The sequence below is a fragment of the Prionailurus bengalensis genome, chromosome C2, assembly GCF_016509475.1.
Source record: "Prionailurus bengalensis isolate Pbe53 chromosome C2, Fcat_Pben_1.1_paternal_pri, whole genome shotgun sequence".
Classification (NCBI taxonomy): Eukaryota; Metazoa; Chordata; class Mammalia; order Carnivora; family Felidae; genus Prionailurus; species Prionailurus bengalensis.
The window spans coordinates 14,805,668-14,820,917 of NC_057350.1; the positions used below are offsets into that span (position 1 = coordinate 14,805,668).

At 39.8% G+C, this 15,250-nt stretch overlaps 2 protein-coding genes across 2 annotated transcripts; both read left to right on the plus strand.

The window, feature by feature from the left end:
• Positions 1–1,585: 1,585 nt before the first annotated feature.
• LOC122492322 (keratin-associated protein 13-1-like) lies at positions 1,586–2,287 on the plus strand. The gene has a single exon (XM_043596038.1). The coding sequence runs from the start codon at positions 1,623–1,625 to the stop codon at positions 2,151–2,153; it is 531 nt and encodes a 176-aa protein (XP_043451973.1). The 5' UTR covers positions 1,586–1,622; the 3' UTR covers positions 2,154–2,287.
• Positions 2,288–9,506: 7,219 nt separating this feature from the next.
• On the plus strand, positions 9,507–10,937 carry LOC122492323 (keratin-associated protein 27-1). The gene has a single exon (XM_043596039.1). It carries the CDS (start codon positions 9,543–9,545, stop codon positions 10,155–10,157), a length of 615 nt encoding a protein of 204 aa, XP_043451974.1. The 5' UTR covers positions 9,507–9,542; the 3' UTR covers positions 10,158–10,937.
• Positions 10,938–15,250: the final 4,313 nt, after the last annotated feature.

The window sequence follows — 15,250 nt, forward strand, 5'->3', positions numbered from 1 at the left end:
TCAAAAGGCATCCCTTGCAATTCCTTCTCTATCTGTGTGTGTGTGTGTGTGTGTGTGTGCGTGCACCAAATGGATAGCTTATCACATACTAAGATTCTGATGTGAGAAGAGTCAAAGCTCAGCTGAGATGAACACCTGTCAGATAGGAGGGATTTGATTTTGCCTTTAAGGAATGAAAAGGATTTAGAGAAGTGAGCACAACATTTGGCAGAAATTTGTAAGCAAAACAACCAGCAAACTATTCCATTGGTGCCAGATAAGCAAATACTATAGGAGATTAGAAAACAAATCACCTGCAAAACAAACAGAAAGATCAAATTACATAAATAGCTTTTTGTCTCCAATTTCTAAAAGATGCTTGAAGGCAGAAGTTGGATATTATCGTAAGTGGGGGGAAGAAAGGCATCTCTAATTCCAGGACTTTTCTTTATACCATTGATTTTTTTTATAGTCATAAGGATGATTTTAACTACTTGGTATGAAGGTAAGTTTTATGCTTCTTTGTCTTTCTAGAACGATGAGCAAAAGAGAAGCTCAGCAGGGAGTGAAATGAATCACTCTCCGAGGTGTCTCATTTCTCACTCCCAACTGAGTTGGCAAAGGTTAGCACACTATTAAAAATTCAAGTTTTTGCAAATGCGCTTCATCGGTAGTCAAGTCACTCAAAGTATATCAGTTTTTAGCAATTATTCTCAGCGATAGGCTAAGTGTTTGCCAAAGAATTCTCTGCCTCACATGGAAAAAGAATCCAATAACTCCATACTGGATAAAACATGAGTTGCTTGTTGATGATAAGCTAAATGAGAGGACAAATAGAAGGCAGTTTGAAACAACCATCTCCATGGTAACTTTGCATAAGAGAAAACAGAACTAAAATGATTAAGAAGTTGTTCCTTTAGTGGCGGCATTTAGGGATTTCATAAAAGAGGTAAGACTCCATATGGAGGCCCATCGGATAAAATGCAAATGTTATCACACTGAAATGTTATTTTTTCACGTGGGCATTCATTGCTCACATGATACTCGAAGTGAAAAAGACAAGCTTCTCAAGTTGTTAGCATACCATTGTGGTTCCTTCTGGCTTTGAAGAAAGGCACACGTGGGTCACTAAATTAGTGACAATTCCTATCTCATAAGGTTGTTGCAAGGATTAGATGATGCCACAATTTTCAATGTTTTACGCATGGTAAATGCTCAATAAAACATACATAAATATTTGGGAGGGGGGTGTGGGTGACTGTTAGGAGTGCATTGGTGGTAACAAGTTATACATTCACGCTCAAAATGCCCACGGTCAAGCTCGTGAAGAAGGGAGGGCACTATCTGCATCATGACAAATATCTTTGAAGGCAAACCACACCTTAGTTCCAGAAAAAAAAAAAAGCGACAAGTGCCTTCTATAAATCAGAATAATTAAACAGCAGTTAAGAACACATGAATGTGTTCAGTTATAATTATAGCCTAGGATAATTAGTTATTTTCATGACAAGACATGCACAAGAATGGCAAGGGTCTGCATCATACCCAGTGCAGTGAGGGGATATATATGCATATAAACATGCCTGGCAGATATCACAGTATCTTCTCACTGTAACTCAGCTGAACTCCCATCTCCTGCCAACATGACCTACAGCTGCTGTTCTGGAAACTTCTCCTCCCACTCCCTTGGGGGCTACCTGCGCTACCCAAGCTCCTCCTGTGGCTCTTCTTCCCCCAGCAACCTGGTCTACCGCACTGACCTCTGCTCTCCCAGCACCTGCCAGCTGGGCTCCTCCCTCTACAGAGGCTGTCAGGAAACCTGCTGTGAGCCCACCAGCTGCCGGACGTCCTGCGTGGTGTCCAGCCCCTGCCAGACGTCCTGCTCCTGCCCAAGGACCTCTGTGCTCTGTAGTCCCTGCAGGTCAATTTACACTGGATCTCTGGACTGTGGATCCATCAGAGGCTACTGCCTGGGGTATGGACCTAGAAGTTCCTACTCCCTGGGCTGTGAATTCCAGGGCTTTGGATCCCTGGGTTATGGAGTCTATGGGTTCCCTTCCCTGGGCTATGGGTCCAGCGTCTACTGCCCTACCTACCTGGCTTCTAAGAGCAGCCAAACTTCCTATTGCCAACCAACCTGTAGATCTGGTTTCTACCACCAACCAACTTGTTAAGGATTCTGGACCTGGACTTCACTGCCCTTCAAAGTCAGTCTCTGCAATTATCTGGCTAGAGTCTATATTCTACTAGCTAGAAAAGTGATAATTAAAAAAATCCTATTAATGTGAGACCATTTATCTCATAGAATACCTATTCTTTTTTCCTTCTATTTTTCTTCTATTTTCCTTCGTACTTCTTTTGTTCAAAATGGACCAAGTGGTCTTTTTTTTCCCTTCAAATAAACTCATGTAATTTGATATTGGATCATAAGTCAATGTTAATTAAAAAAAAAAAAAAGATATCCATTGGGAATTTCAAACCTACTATGTTTTCTCCAAAAAGAAATGTTTAATTTAAGAAACAGGTTCCCGGGTAGGCAGAATTCTCTGACAACACATTGCTCGTTCCCAGGAATTTTTGGCAAGTGGAATCACAGCTTGGGCTGGAGGTTATTCTAAACTCTTCCGCTTATAATCATTTCGGCCTTATTAGGTACCTTACTTTGGTTAAACTACTAATGGGTCTAATCCAAGAAGAAAAGTTCCAGAGACAGCAGTGAATACACAGCTTTGAGTGTATTATCCTGGCTGCATCAGATGAGGAAATGTCAAAACACTTTTCATGAGCTCCTTTCACCCACTTTTACAAGCAATTATGGAATTTTGAGGTCCTGATATTATACTAACAGCAGTAACTGGGTATGATGAAACAAATATCTTAAGTATGAATGAAACTAAACATGTATACATTTTATTATACATATATATATAATATATTATATATTATACAATACATATATATATTATATATATGTATATATATATTATATATATATAATATTATATAATAAAATTAATTCACTTTCTAAGAGTTCTTTCTCAACTTGGTGCTTAACTCTCTCCTCCCTTGGTCACTGGACAACCATCTGTTTTCAAAGAAGTCCCTGGGAGCTCCTGGAAATGTAGCCCTATCATGAATAGATAATATTAAGTGAGCAGGAAGATTGGACCTCTTGATATCTTGGGCTTAGATCTGGATGTGATACCCAGGTAGTCTGCTAAACTCTCTTGTTTGGGCAAACACAGTCATCTACATTTGAAAATACGTAAGTAGGAAGAAAACATGTGTAAGTGGATCTGGGTACTCATTGCCATCGCCCTCACAGGCGTTCTTTTCCCTCCCCCCACAAGAACTGTGCTTTGTTTATGTATCCCTGCTTATCTGAGCCTAGTCAGTCCTTCGAAAGAACGTTGCTATGGCTCCCACTTTCAGGATGGAACCTGGCCAGTACAAGGGGACACCCCAATCTTCCCTGGAAGTGATTGGTTCAGGATGGAGCACGTGCTCTGACTGACGCCAATGAGAAACAAGGAGTGATGTGGACAGGTTCTTCCGGTTAAAGTTCTTGTGGAGTTTTGCAGAGCAACCATCTCTTCCTCTAGACCTTGTCGTATCACGTGCATTCTTCTTGTATGCGGCCTGAAAATGACACCATCACCTGAAAGACAGTAAAGGCAAGAGAAATGCAAGGAGTAGAGCCCAGACTGTCTCCGGACTTTAGTAAATATGAGCCACTAAGTTTCACTTACTTAAGCCGTTTTGGAAAACAATTTCTGTGACTTGGAGTTAATGTTTTGGCAAATTAGACCCTCATTTAAAGGCTGAAACCACCCCGCCTTCCCAAGAACAGCCCGTGTAAGTTTTTTTTTTTAATGTTTAATGTTTATTCATTTTTGAGAGAGAGACAGAGCACGAGTGGGAGAGGGGCAGAGAGAGAGGGAGACACAGAATCCGAAGCAGGTTCCAGGCTCTGAGCTATCAGCACAGAGCCCGACACTGGACTCGAACCCACAGACCGCAAGATCATGACTTGAGCCGAAGTCAGATGCTTAATGACTGAGCCACCCAGGTGCCCTGAGGTCTGTCTATGTTAAAGACAATTTGCAGGCCACCTTTGCCCTGTCCCAATCCCTCTCCACACGACCCCACGTGCATTCCATCCACCAACATGCACTCCATCGACGCCACCTACTCCTTTCCTCGAACACATTGTGCAGTACAGTCTTCTCCCTCTAGAAGGAGTGTCATGTCTTTCTTACTCTTCAAAACCCACAGAAATATTCTCTCTCCTCTCACTTTTTTTAGGTAGACTCCACAGTCAAAAGAGTTGATATTCCCAACACAATGGTAGCATTAAATATGCTTATATTTTTGTTAATTACAAGGTTACTATTGTATATTTTATTTCAAGTATTATTTGGTTTAACCAGTACAGTTTTGTCTACCCTTGTTATATCCTTGATGCACACAATGGGATCTTACCTAATGAAATCCCAAAAGTAGTACATACTCGATAAAGGTTAATCTGGTAGATGAATGAATGAAATCAAGCTAGGGTTACAATCCCCAGGATGCATCATGTCAATGGCAACAAACATTCATTCATTTTTGCTAGTTGAACTCAATTGGGATAAGCTGGTTGTCAGTAGGGTCATTCATTTTCTGCTCACCATTGCTACCAAGAATGATTTAGCACCATCTTAATGATGTATTTTCACAACAGCAGTAACCATAGTGTTAAGTGGGAGAACTCAAAAATTAATTCCCACTTCTGGATCACACAAAGGCAGAAACACAACTTCACCAAAAGCTGACCTCAGAGGCAGGCCAGAGTAAGTGCATCTGGGAAAAGGAACAAAAGCAAATTTATAATTACTATTTATTACTCTAAATAAACTATGACACTTTCACATTCAAGACATAATGGAACAAGGGGTTAGGAAATATGGAAGTTATTACTCAAATGGCTGAGATACTGTGGTCCATTCTTTTTTTTCAATTACTCTTTGTTAATGACTACATACACCCTGTGTACTACTGCCTTTCTTTCTTTCTTGTTTTCTTGCTTTCTTGCTTTCTTTTTCTTTCTTTCTTTCTTTTGAATCAAAGTGTGATATCATTGAATTGAAAATGACCAAGAATTATCCCAAGAAGCAAAATTATTTAGAGATATCTTCATAGAAAAAAAAATGATGTCACATGTGAATCCTTTTATTATCATGTTCTAAGAGAATCAATCATTAGAAACATATAAAGCTGGCAAGAGACCATTTCCATATTCCACATAGGATCATTATTATGGTTATAATGTCATAACTCTGAGTATTCCAGAGACTAAAAAAATTTTTTTCTGTATGCATTACAGTGTCTGAGAGGCATTATATGGTACTTGACTCACTTTACAAAATGGTATATTTAAAGGAAGTTGGTCATTCCCTTTGGCACACTTTTTTGAGGTAGACCAATGAAAAACACACTTTCTTTACTCTCAGAGTTGCTCCCAAATACAATAGAACTATTCATTTTAAGTCATAGATTTCTATCTGCATGCATGGCAACTAATAGTCTACTAACTTCAGTCTTTGTTCTGTTAAAATTTTCATAAGTAATCTTAATAAAAATTATATGGCTTAAATGAAAGTGCAGATTTCATTCAGTAGGAAGATTTGACAAGATGCCATTTAATGTCCTTTCAACTCTAAGATATTAAGATTCTGATAGAAAATCATAGAATGTGACAGCTAGAAAGGACCTTTGAGATCTTCTCATCTAAAGTCATTATCTTGTAAGATATCCAAAAAGGCAAAGTGACTGGTCCAAATTCATGCAGTGAATTAATAGAACCAGGGCTAGAAGCCAAATCTCTTCACTCTTGGTCTAGTATTCTTAAACTGCCATGCAATCTGTCTACATGAGTGACCTCCTGGTTGGAGAAGAGGAATGGATTTAAATTAACTTAAGTCATTTGGTTGGTGAGATAACACTAAGGCAAGGATAGAGGAAATAAATTGTGGGAGAATTGAGCTGAATTATGTTACTCAAGGGCGATTCTAATTTATTTATTTATTTATTTATTTATTTATTTATTTATTTATTTATTTTTACTTTAATACAGCTGAACAAGTGATTAGAAATTCAACACAGGCACATAATCAAACATGAAAGTAATATAAACTGTCCAACTTTATAACCATCAAGTGACAAGCCCTTGAGAGACAGAAACAGGTTGACTAGATCTTTAATGGGAATGAATCCATTCCCAATCTGATCCTTAAAAGAATAAAATGTGCAAGAGTTATAGATACAAACAACATAATCTCAAACACACAAAAAAAGATAGTGCTTTTATTTTACCTTATAGTTTTATATCAATCCAAGATTTATGTTGCCATCCGAACAACATTTTGGCTTGCACAAACATCCTTAACCTGATGAGAAACAATTACTACTTTTATTCATTTACCATTCAATATGTGGCAGGCAGTTGGGTATCATATATATCATCTCATTTAATCTGTAAAACCACTTGATGAGATTGATACCCTTACAGTTTTCATTTTAAAAGCGAGGGAGCCACGGCATAGACATTTAAGAGAAGCGTTTAAGGTTTGTGATTGTAGATCTTGGCTTAGAACCTTAACTGGAGAATCCTTGTATTTAATTTCTTTTCCACAAGGATTGTTGATATTGCACCCTCTGGTGGTAAGGATGTGATACTGCAGCAGCAATCATTTTTCTCCTTCCAGACCAAGAGAGACCAAGGAATTATTCAATCATTTAGTAGCAAAGTGTCTAGTCACCATAAGCAATCAGATGACTATTTCTACCTATTTCACAAGAATACTAGGAGATATACTGTATAATTATCATTATCCAAGTGCTTACAAAGCTAACATTTAGTTTTTAGTAGGTTTCATGGAAACAATCTCAAGGTGACCAGTTGTCCTAGCATTCATCATTCCACAGTAATAAGCCAAGTAACTCCCTTTATAAATCTAGCACCAGTGAAAATATGTATTTACTCCTTGAACCAAAATTGCATGCCAAAACACCTATTAATTCAGCACTCAGTTAAATAGAATGTGCAAGTTAATGCTTCAGCCCAAAGAGAAAAGGACACATGGGGTGGCCTTATTCACAAATGACAGACCCAGCATCACTATTTGACATTTGGAGATTGGGAACCACACAGGTATTTGCTAATTTGCTACACATTGTGAGGTTAATGAGAAGGCACTCTGCTGGAGCCAGTTGTGTGAAGGCTGGCCTCGATGATGTCCTGCCTCTGTCCCCTCCAAATCTGGCAACAGGACTTTGTCATGCTGACAGTGAAAAGTGGTGCTCTTTTTCCACGGCAAAAGCTTTTTAAAACATGCCTGCATACGATCAAACATTATTTTAAAATAATTGACTCAGCCTCTGCCATGCTAATAAGTGGCTTTCTTGATGACTTTGCTCTTACTTCACAAAGGAGTAGCTGAAAGGTAGGCAATGGTTATTTTTTTTTTCTCTTTAAACTCTGTACCCTGGCCAATTCTTGAAAATCTTGTGTATGTCAAGGTTTCAGAACTCCATCCCTTGAGACATTAACTATAATTTGAATACATTTAGCACCTTCCATTTATTTAGCAGCTTCTATTCATTAATTTTTCAAAACACATCAATGGAGCTCTTATTATGTGCCAGCCAGGCTCTGGGCTCAGGGCTGAAGATAGAATAGTGAGGAAGACATTCACACTTTTTGCCTTTATGGAACTCATAGTGTAGGGGCAAAGGCACAGTGAAGAAGCAAATAAAATCATTATAAAGTAAGATAAGTTCTATGAGGGAAGAAAAACAGACTCTGAGAATGCAATCTTTTCTCAAACAGGGTGATGAAGGCAAGCCACCCTTCGAGGTAGCTCTTAAGCTGAGACACAAAAGATGACGGAAGAAGCTGTATGTCGAGTCCGAGAGGGCAGAAATGGGATGAAACAGACAGGCAGAGGCACGTGCAAAGTGCTGAGGCAAAGAGAGGCTAGACATGCTCAAGGGCCAAGTAGAAGCCTGTGCCATGGAGGATGTTGGGCAGAGGGAGATGACAAGATTTGGAGTTAGAAAAAACAGGCAGCACTCAGGTTTTGCAAGGTGCTGTGTAGGCCAGACTAAGGAATATGGATCTTAGTCTCAGGGCAATGGAAATCCATTTAATATGAGCTACAGTGGAAGAATTCCATGCAATGATAAATACAACTATGCATAAGATTTAAACGGGTTATTGGGGTCATGTGGACAGCATATTGGGATCTTTAAACACACAAGACTGGTCATTCAAAATCATAAATAGCTTGCATGTGCTATGAAGGCCTTTTGCACAGGTTGAGCAGGCAGCTTGTCAGGCTGAATGAATTCAGGTGCGTCCGTTGAAATATATGACATCCCCAGGCCATCACATATTGAGGAGGACTTGTATCAGGTTCCTGAATGTTCTTGGTTTTCTTCAGACCTGAGAAAAGGAGCCAGAGAATGGTGCTAAGAATGCACTTCTATTGTTTCACAGTCAAGAGCTGAGCTAAGTGAGTTATAGAAGGTGCCATAGAAATTATGCTCGTAGGCCCTATGTTATGAGTATGACACTATACTAAGTACAGTGGCTAATGTGATAAATGTAAGACTCAATCATTCTAAAGTAAAAAAAAAACAGGGCACAACAAACAAAAATGAAAAGTATATCTGAAAGAGGATTGTTACAAAGGCAAATATCACCCGTCGAGAAGCACAAATAGAAGTAAAGACACCACTTGGTATAAATACAGTCACCATAAAGAATGTGTCAAAGTCCATTGATAATTCAGAAGAAGTAGTAACCTGCAAATAGGAAGATCCGGGAAAAGCTTCATAAAGAGGCAACATTTATATTTGACCTTCAGTAAGAGGAGGGAAACAAAATGGTAGACAAAGAGAAAGACATTCATAGGACAATGGTCACTGTCAGTACTTTGGGTGAACAGTAAGAAAAGATTTCATTGTCGAGTCCTTCCCACATCCTGATCAATTGGACAAAGATCTGAGTAGAATGAGGGTTGGTTTAATTGGATTGGCTTCTGACTGAAAATGTCTTGATCACATTATTTTCTTTTGCCAAAAGAGCCTCTCTGAAAACTCTAGTGCTGAATACTGATTAGTACACAGTTGGCTATTTCCACATACATTTGTTTTGTCCATTTACCAATATGGAGAGTCATGGTGACTAAGAAAAAAAAAAGTGTTAGCTTGGGAGGCATGTTGGGACTCGTATTTGACAAACTCCACCCGTATGAGTCAGCTTTGGGGCTAACATGAAAGCTATATTGAGGACTCAAAACTGATCAGCTTCTTTGTTAATAGGACATTATCTTCATATGTTACTAAACAAAGTGCTAATGAGATGTTATACTTCAAATTAGCTTAAGCAATGAGGTGGAAAGGAGTCTTGAGAAGAAGCCAACACCCAGTTTTCTGAGTATATAATCTCGCCAAAAAGGAATCTTCAGATCTGGCATGCTGGGTCCTTAAGACCGACTTCAATCAAGGGTTTCAACAGTATGTCCGAGAGCCAAGGCCACTCTCCCAGGAACTTCTACAATGTCCCACCACTCTCTGCCATTGTACATGGGTCTAAGCTCATAAGCTTTGAAGATGGATTTTTTTTACCCAGCAGCTGCCATGGCAGGACCTGGCTCCTGGACGACTTTCAAGAAACCTGCAGTGAAACTACCAGCTGCAAAGTGCCCAACTGTAAACAGGAACTGGGCACAGAGCAGAGCTGCATGCAAAGTGCTTGCCTCCCCAGAGTTTTCCAAACAACTTGCTCTAGTTCCAGGCCCTGTGAAAAGACAATATGCCAATCAGGACGTTCCTCAGCAATGTTGGCGTGTGTTTCTCAGCCTTGCCAGTCAGGAAGCAGCCAGAAAGTTATAGTCCAGAACTGCCAGCCTGTGAGCCACGTGGCAAAGAGTTGTCCACCCAAGACTTATCTGTCTAAGAGTTGTCAGACTCTGGAATGTGACCCTGGCCAATGTCAATCTCAGAGCCCTGAATCTGGTTCCTGTAGGCCTCCGGTCTATGTCGCACCAGGGCCACAACTCCTGGAATCTTCTTCTAACACTTATGAGCCAACCTGCTGTGTTACTGGTGGTTTGCAACTGCCTAGTAAGTGAAGAATGCAGAGAATGTGTAGAGGAGATAACATAGTCTAATTCAGATAAATTGATTTTCCAAGGTATCTAGGAACTTTTATTTCTCTAAATACGTATTATTTTTTGTGTGTTTGTGAGTGAATGGACAGGTCTTTTGCTGTCTACAAAGAGAAGAGATTTTGGTTTTTGCTCTTTGGGGCATTTCTGGTAGGAAGCTGGGATTGGGAAGCGTGTTAAATATTTTAGGTCACTAGGACACTATTTGCAGAGCACTGAGAGTTGCAACCAGTAACTAACTGAGTACTGGTTATTATCAGCGGAAACACTTAGCACTGAATCTGGTTTATTATAATATATGAATGTAATGTGCGCCTAATCTCAGAAATCTAGATTATATTGTAGTTTAAAGGGACCCTGAACCCTGTCTAGTCCCATGAATCTGATGGGTTCAACTCTATCAGACGTTGTCCGTGTTGTTAATAACATCAGAACTGCAGTTGAAATCTGTATCTACCCCCTGTCCATTCACTATTTTATCTGCTGTATCACAACTCTCTTGTAGTCAACTGTGAGATTGAATCTATTGCTGGAAAAGTGCAAGAGAATTTTCAATTTCACTTCCATGGACTTCATAACCACATAGTAGCCAGAGAGCTTTGAATATAATGAGCTCCGGCTTAGTGGATCCACTGCATTTCTGCTATCCGTCTTCTTCTTTTCACTATTTCTTAAGTGTTTTCTGAGTTGGGAAAACACTCTTCGTGTTAAATAAATTTACTGCGTTTAGAATTACAAACTTAATTGTCACATTATTTTTCTTCAACACTTTTGTGGGTTTTACGTTACTGGGTTTTCTTTTTCACCAGATGAAAATGGTATAAATATTTGGAAGAAAAAAAAAGAGAATATGTTCCATTACAATTGTTTGTATAGTATGAAGCAGAATAAAAGAACATGGTTGTGGTAGTCAGCAGCAGAAAGGGAACATCCTCAGTATGAAGATCATAAAACCGTGGGGCCAGAATGTGTGGAGATACATTAATTTTGCTTAGAATAGCTTGGCTATTGAGAAGCTATGGGTGTGCTCTTAAATGGAGTTCTCGGTTTTCAGAGTGACATACGGGAGTGGTGAAGAGCATGAACTCTGAAGTCAGATTTTCCTGGGTCTGAATCTCAGCCTTGCCGGGTGAGGGTTGTTCGAAACCCTACCGTGAAGCTCTGTACAAATTATTTAACAACTCTCACCTCCGTTTCCTCAAGTTCAAAACTGCGATGTTAATGATAGTTCCACTGTGAGACTTAATAAGTTAATAATTTGAAAGTGCTCAGCACATGACCTTGTATATAGGAAATGCTCAGTAAGATTTCCCAACATGATTAGCTAGCTCGGAGACACCATACGAAGAGAGGCAGCGATCTGTAGAGAAACCCAAAGATCTCTGACAGATTAGCAGCGCCAGTCGTCCAAAGAGTGAAAGGCTAGCTGTTTTGGATCTTGAATGATGCAAGTAGCACCTTCCACCAAAGGAAATGCTAAGAAAACATACTCCATGCCTCGTGTAGGTGGGCTGGCAAGTATCTGAGTTTATGACAGAGCTGATGTTGATTTGCACATCTGTTATCCTAACAGAGGTGATTTAAGCCTAAAATCCATAAACTACCACGAACTGAGGTGCTGCCATAGAGGGGTGGAGTTGATAGAGAGCTGAGGCAGGTCTGAAAGAGGCTGAATGAACACTGTTTGGTCTCATCAATATTAACAGAGCATATGGCAGCCACAACAGCAGAGCCTTCCTGCATCAGGGGACCTTGACATTGAGCTTCTGAGCAGAGCAGTGCCGGCAGTGGCAGAGCACTGTCAACACCAAGGAGAGCTTTCATCTGCGTGGAAGCTTCTCAGTATTCCTGTCACAGCCAATCATGAAAACACGGTTGAAATTCATGCACAGTGAAGATTGTTACTAATGCAACTCAAATGGGAGGGCCTGGGAAGAGTACAACTCATTTTGGCCACTGTTTCTGAAGACAGGAGGAAAACCAGCTCTTTCATTTGCCTTCCAAGTATATGTTCCTTTAATGGGTGTGGCTTGTTGGGAGACAGGATATTGGTGCCAAGTGGCTAAGTGGCTAAGTGTGGTGCGTGTGTGTGTGTGTGTGTGTGTGCGTATGGTGAGCAGGGGAAGGCAGGAGAAGGGAACAGCAATGTTAAAAAGCGTTTTTATTTTTCCACATACTCTGTGTATCATCCTAGACCTTAATTCATTCTTTCCAGGCTGAATGTGATCACTCCCCTAAGGGGAAGTTAGCTGAAGAAGGGGTCAGTATCTATCTAATCTAACCCAACATGGAGCACATTGGAACTCATTATAGAGAGAAATTATGTGGATTCAGGAACTAAAGATTCTTGGTATTGGAATAGATAATGGTAGGGCACCTGGGTGGCTCAGTCAGTTAAGAGTCTGACTCGATCTTAGCTCATGTCTTGATCTCACGGTTTGTGAAGCCTGCTTTGGATTCTGTCTCCCTCTCTCTCTGCCTGTCCCCTGCTCATGCTCTGTCTAAAAAATAAATAAAAACATTAAAAAATTTAAAACAAATAAAATAAAATGGATATAATGTCTAAATCACTGAATTATTGTGACAACTACATGACATCATGGACATTAAATGCTTAATGAAGTATTTGTGTCAACTTATGTAAGAATCATTTGACATTTCACCTGATAATTTGCTTCTTGGGCCTCAGGCTCCATTTATTCTCATGATTTCTCTATACCGGATTTGAATTTTAAGACAGAGGCCAGGAAAAGCCCTTCCATTATAGGTACAAAGGTTACACACAGTATGGAACATAACCCAAATAGTCTGTGCAGTACTCTCAAAAACTGTAGAAGTGACTCAGTGGGTACATGCTAGAGAACATTCCTCATAGATCAAGGAAATTCCTCCTGCTTGAACAGAAAGGCTCTGGTTGGATTTGGTCATTGGTATCACCTACCCTAGACTCTTCAAGATATCAATAGCTTAATAGCATGCTTTTCTCCCAGAAGCTAAGCATAATGAATTTCAGGAACATTTTCTTGCTTATGCAATTCAGTGCCAAAAGCCATAAGATGACTCTTATTAATTTGGTCCTAATTGTTTACCAAGCACTGTATATGTACTTTTCAACTTTAAGTTTAAACAACCTAGTCGGATGAGTACAATTTTTTTATCTTCATTTTTTTTCAATGCGGATGAAGACACATATAAATTAAGAAATCCAAGATCATGCAGATGGGAAATGGTGGATCCAGGATTTTAATCCAGTGAGTTTGACTTCAGAGCTTGAGGTATAAATCCTGACTACCAGATGACATTGTATGTTTTGTCCCCAGAGCAGCCCAAATATGGGGGAGATCTCTGTGTCCTATAGAGGTTCTGAATAAATAAATTGAAAATTAGTCTGGTTATATTTTATTGTTGTATAATTGTATGTCATCTACTGAAACAATGGCGAGAAAGAAACAAAGTTGTGGATGAAATAACCAGGGAACTAAATATAGGTGATTGGATGCCTTAATTACAACCAGGAATGCTAGAAAGGATTTAGGCATATTTCACTGGAGTTTGTGAAATATTATAGATTTTCAATATCTTACAAAAGAACATGAACGTTAGATCATGTGAAATTATGTAATCTAAGTACAAGAGAAGGTGTTTAGACAGTATGGAGTCAGATGTTTCTACAATGTAAGCTTGACTATCTTGATGTTGTTAGCAATTCTGTTTTTCATACCCTTAGTCCCTATGTCTTTCTAGTTAACTATGTTCCTTTTCAAAACTCTGAGCCTGTTTTAGACATTAGGGGGATATGAGAACATTTTAAGTTTATTTATTTATCCAGAGAGAGACAGAGACAGTGTGAGTGGGAGAAAGGGAGAGAGAGAGGGAGAGAGAATCCTAAGCAAACTCCCCACTGTCAGCACAGAGCCCCACACAGGGCTCGAACTTACGAAGCAGCAAGATCATGACATGAGCTGAAGCCAACAGTCAGAGGCTTAACCCACTGAGCCACTCAGGTGCCCAGAGTGGCAGCATTTTGTTCCGTGTTGCATCGGAGTCACTGACACCTTTCTGGAAGCCAGAATATCTTTCCCTAGTTCTGGTTCCCGTTTCTACCTTCAGCGACTTCCTGTTACTCCCTCAGTTTGAAATTCATTCACTGCAATTGGTATTCTTCCCCTGGAACCCAAATGGAAATAATGATAATCAATTACAAAAATAGCTAAAGACGGAACAATGAGCGCAAAGCAAGAGTCCTTTTTGAGACAGTTGATTACTCACTGATACTGGTTATATCAGAGCTATGGCTTTGGTTAGCAATAACATATACTCTAGGGAGATAGACACAAATAGGGTAAAGATCTAAAAATTAAATGAAATTTTGAATTAAAAAAACACATCTTTGTGGTTGCATAGTATTAAGAATTGCTGGCTTTTGTATAATTTTCTCTGGTATTGTATTGTATTGTATTGTATTGTATTTTAGAGAGATAGACAGCATATGAGCGTGGGAGAGAGGGAGGGAAGGAAGGAGGAAGGGAGGGGGGGAGAGAGAGAGAGAGAGACGGAGAGAGAATCCCAAGGAGCTCCACAGTCAGAACGGATACTGACATGGGGCTCCATCTCATGACTCAGGGATCATGACCCAAGCCAAAATCAAGAGTCTCACACTCAACCGACTGAGCCACCCAGGTGCCCCTCCAACCCCCTGGCTTGATAGAAAGAAATTCACTAATGGGATTCAAAAAGAGTTATTCCTTGGAGCCCAGAGGCAAAACCAGTGTGCTTGGATCCAGTCACAAGAACAAAGGAATCTCAATACTGAAAATGGTAGGGTCACTGCCATTCTTCCATTACTCAATATGATATTGCTTCCAGTGCAAGACCAATTCCCCTGCAGGAGTTCAGAAACTACTAATTGATGAAGATAGTGACAAAAGGAGATGGAAAGGCCAAGAAAAGACTAAGTATAACACCTCCCTTATCAGGACACTGCTTACCACTAGTGCTTTGTGGACAGTGGCATGCTACTTATTTAAATTGAATATGCAGAGTGGAACACATGGGTT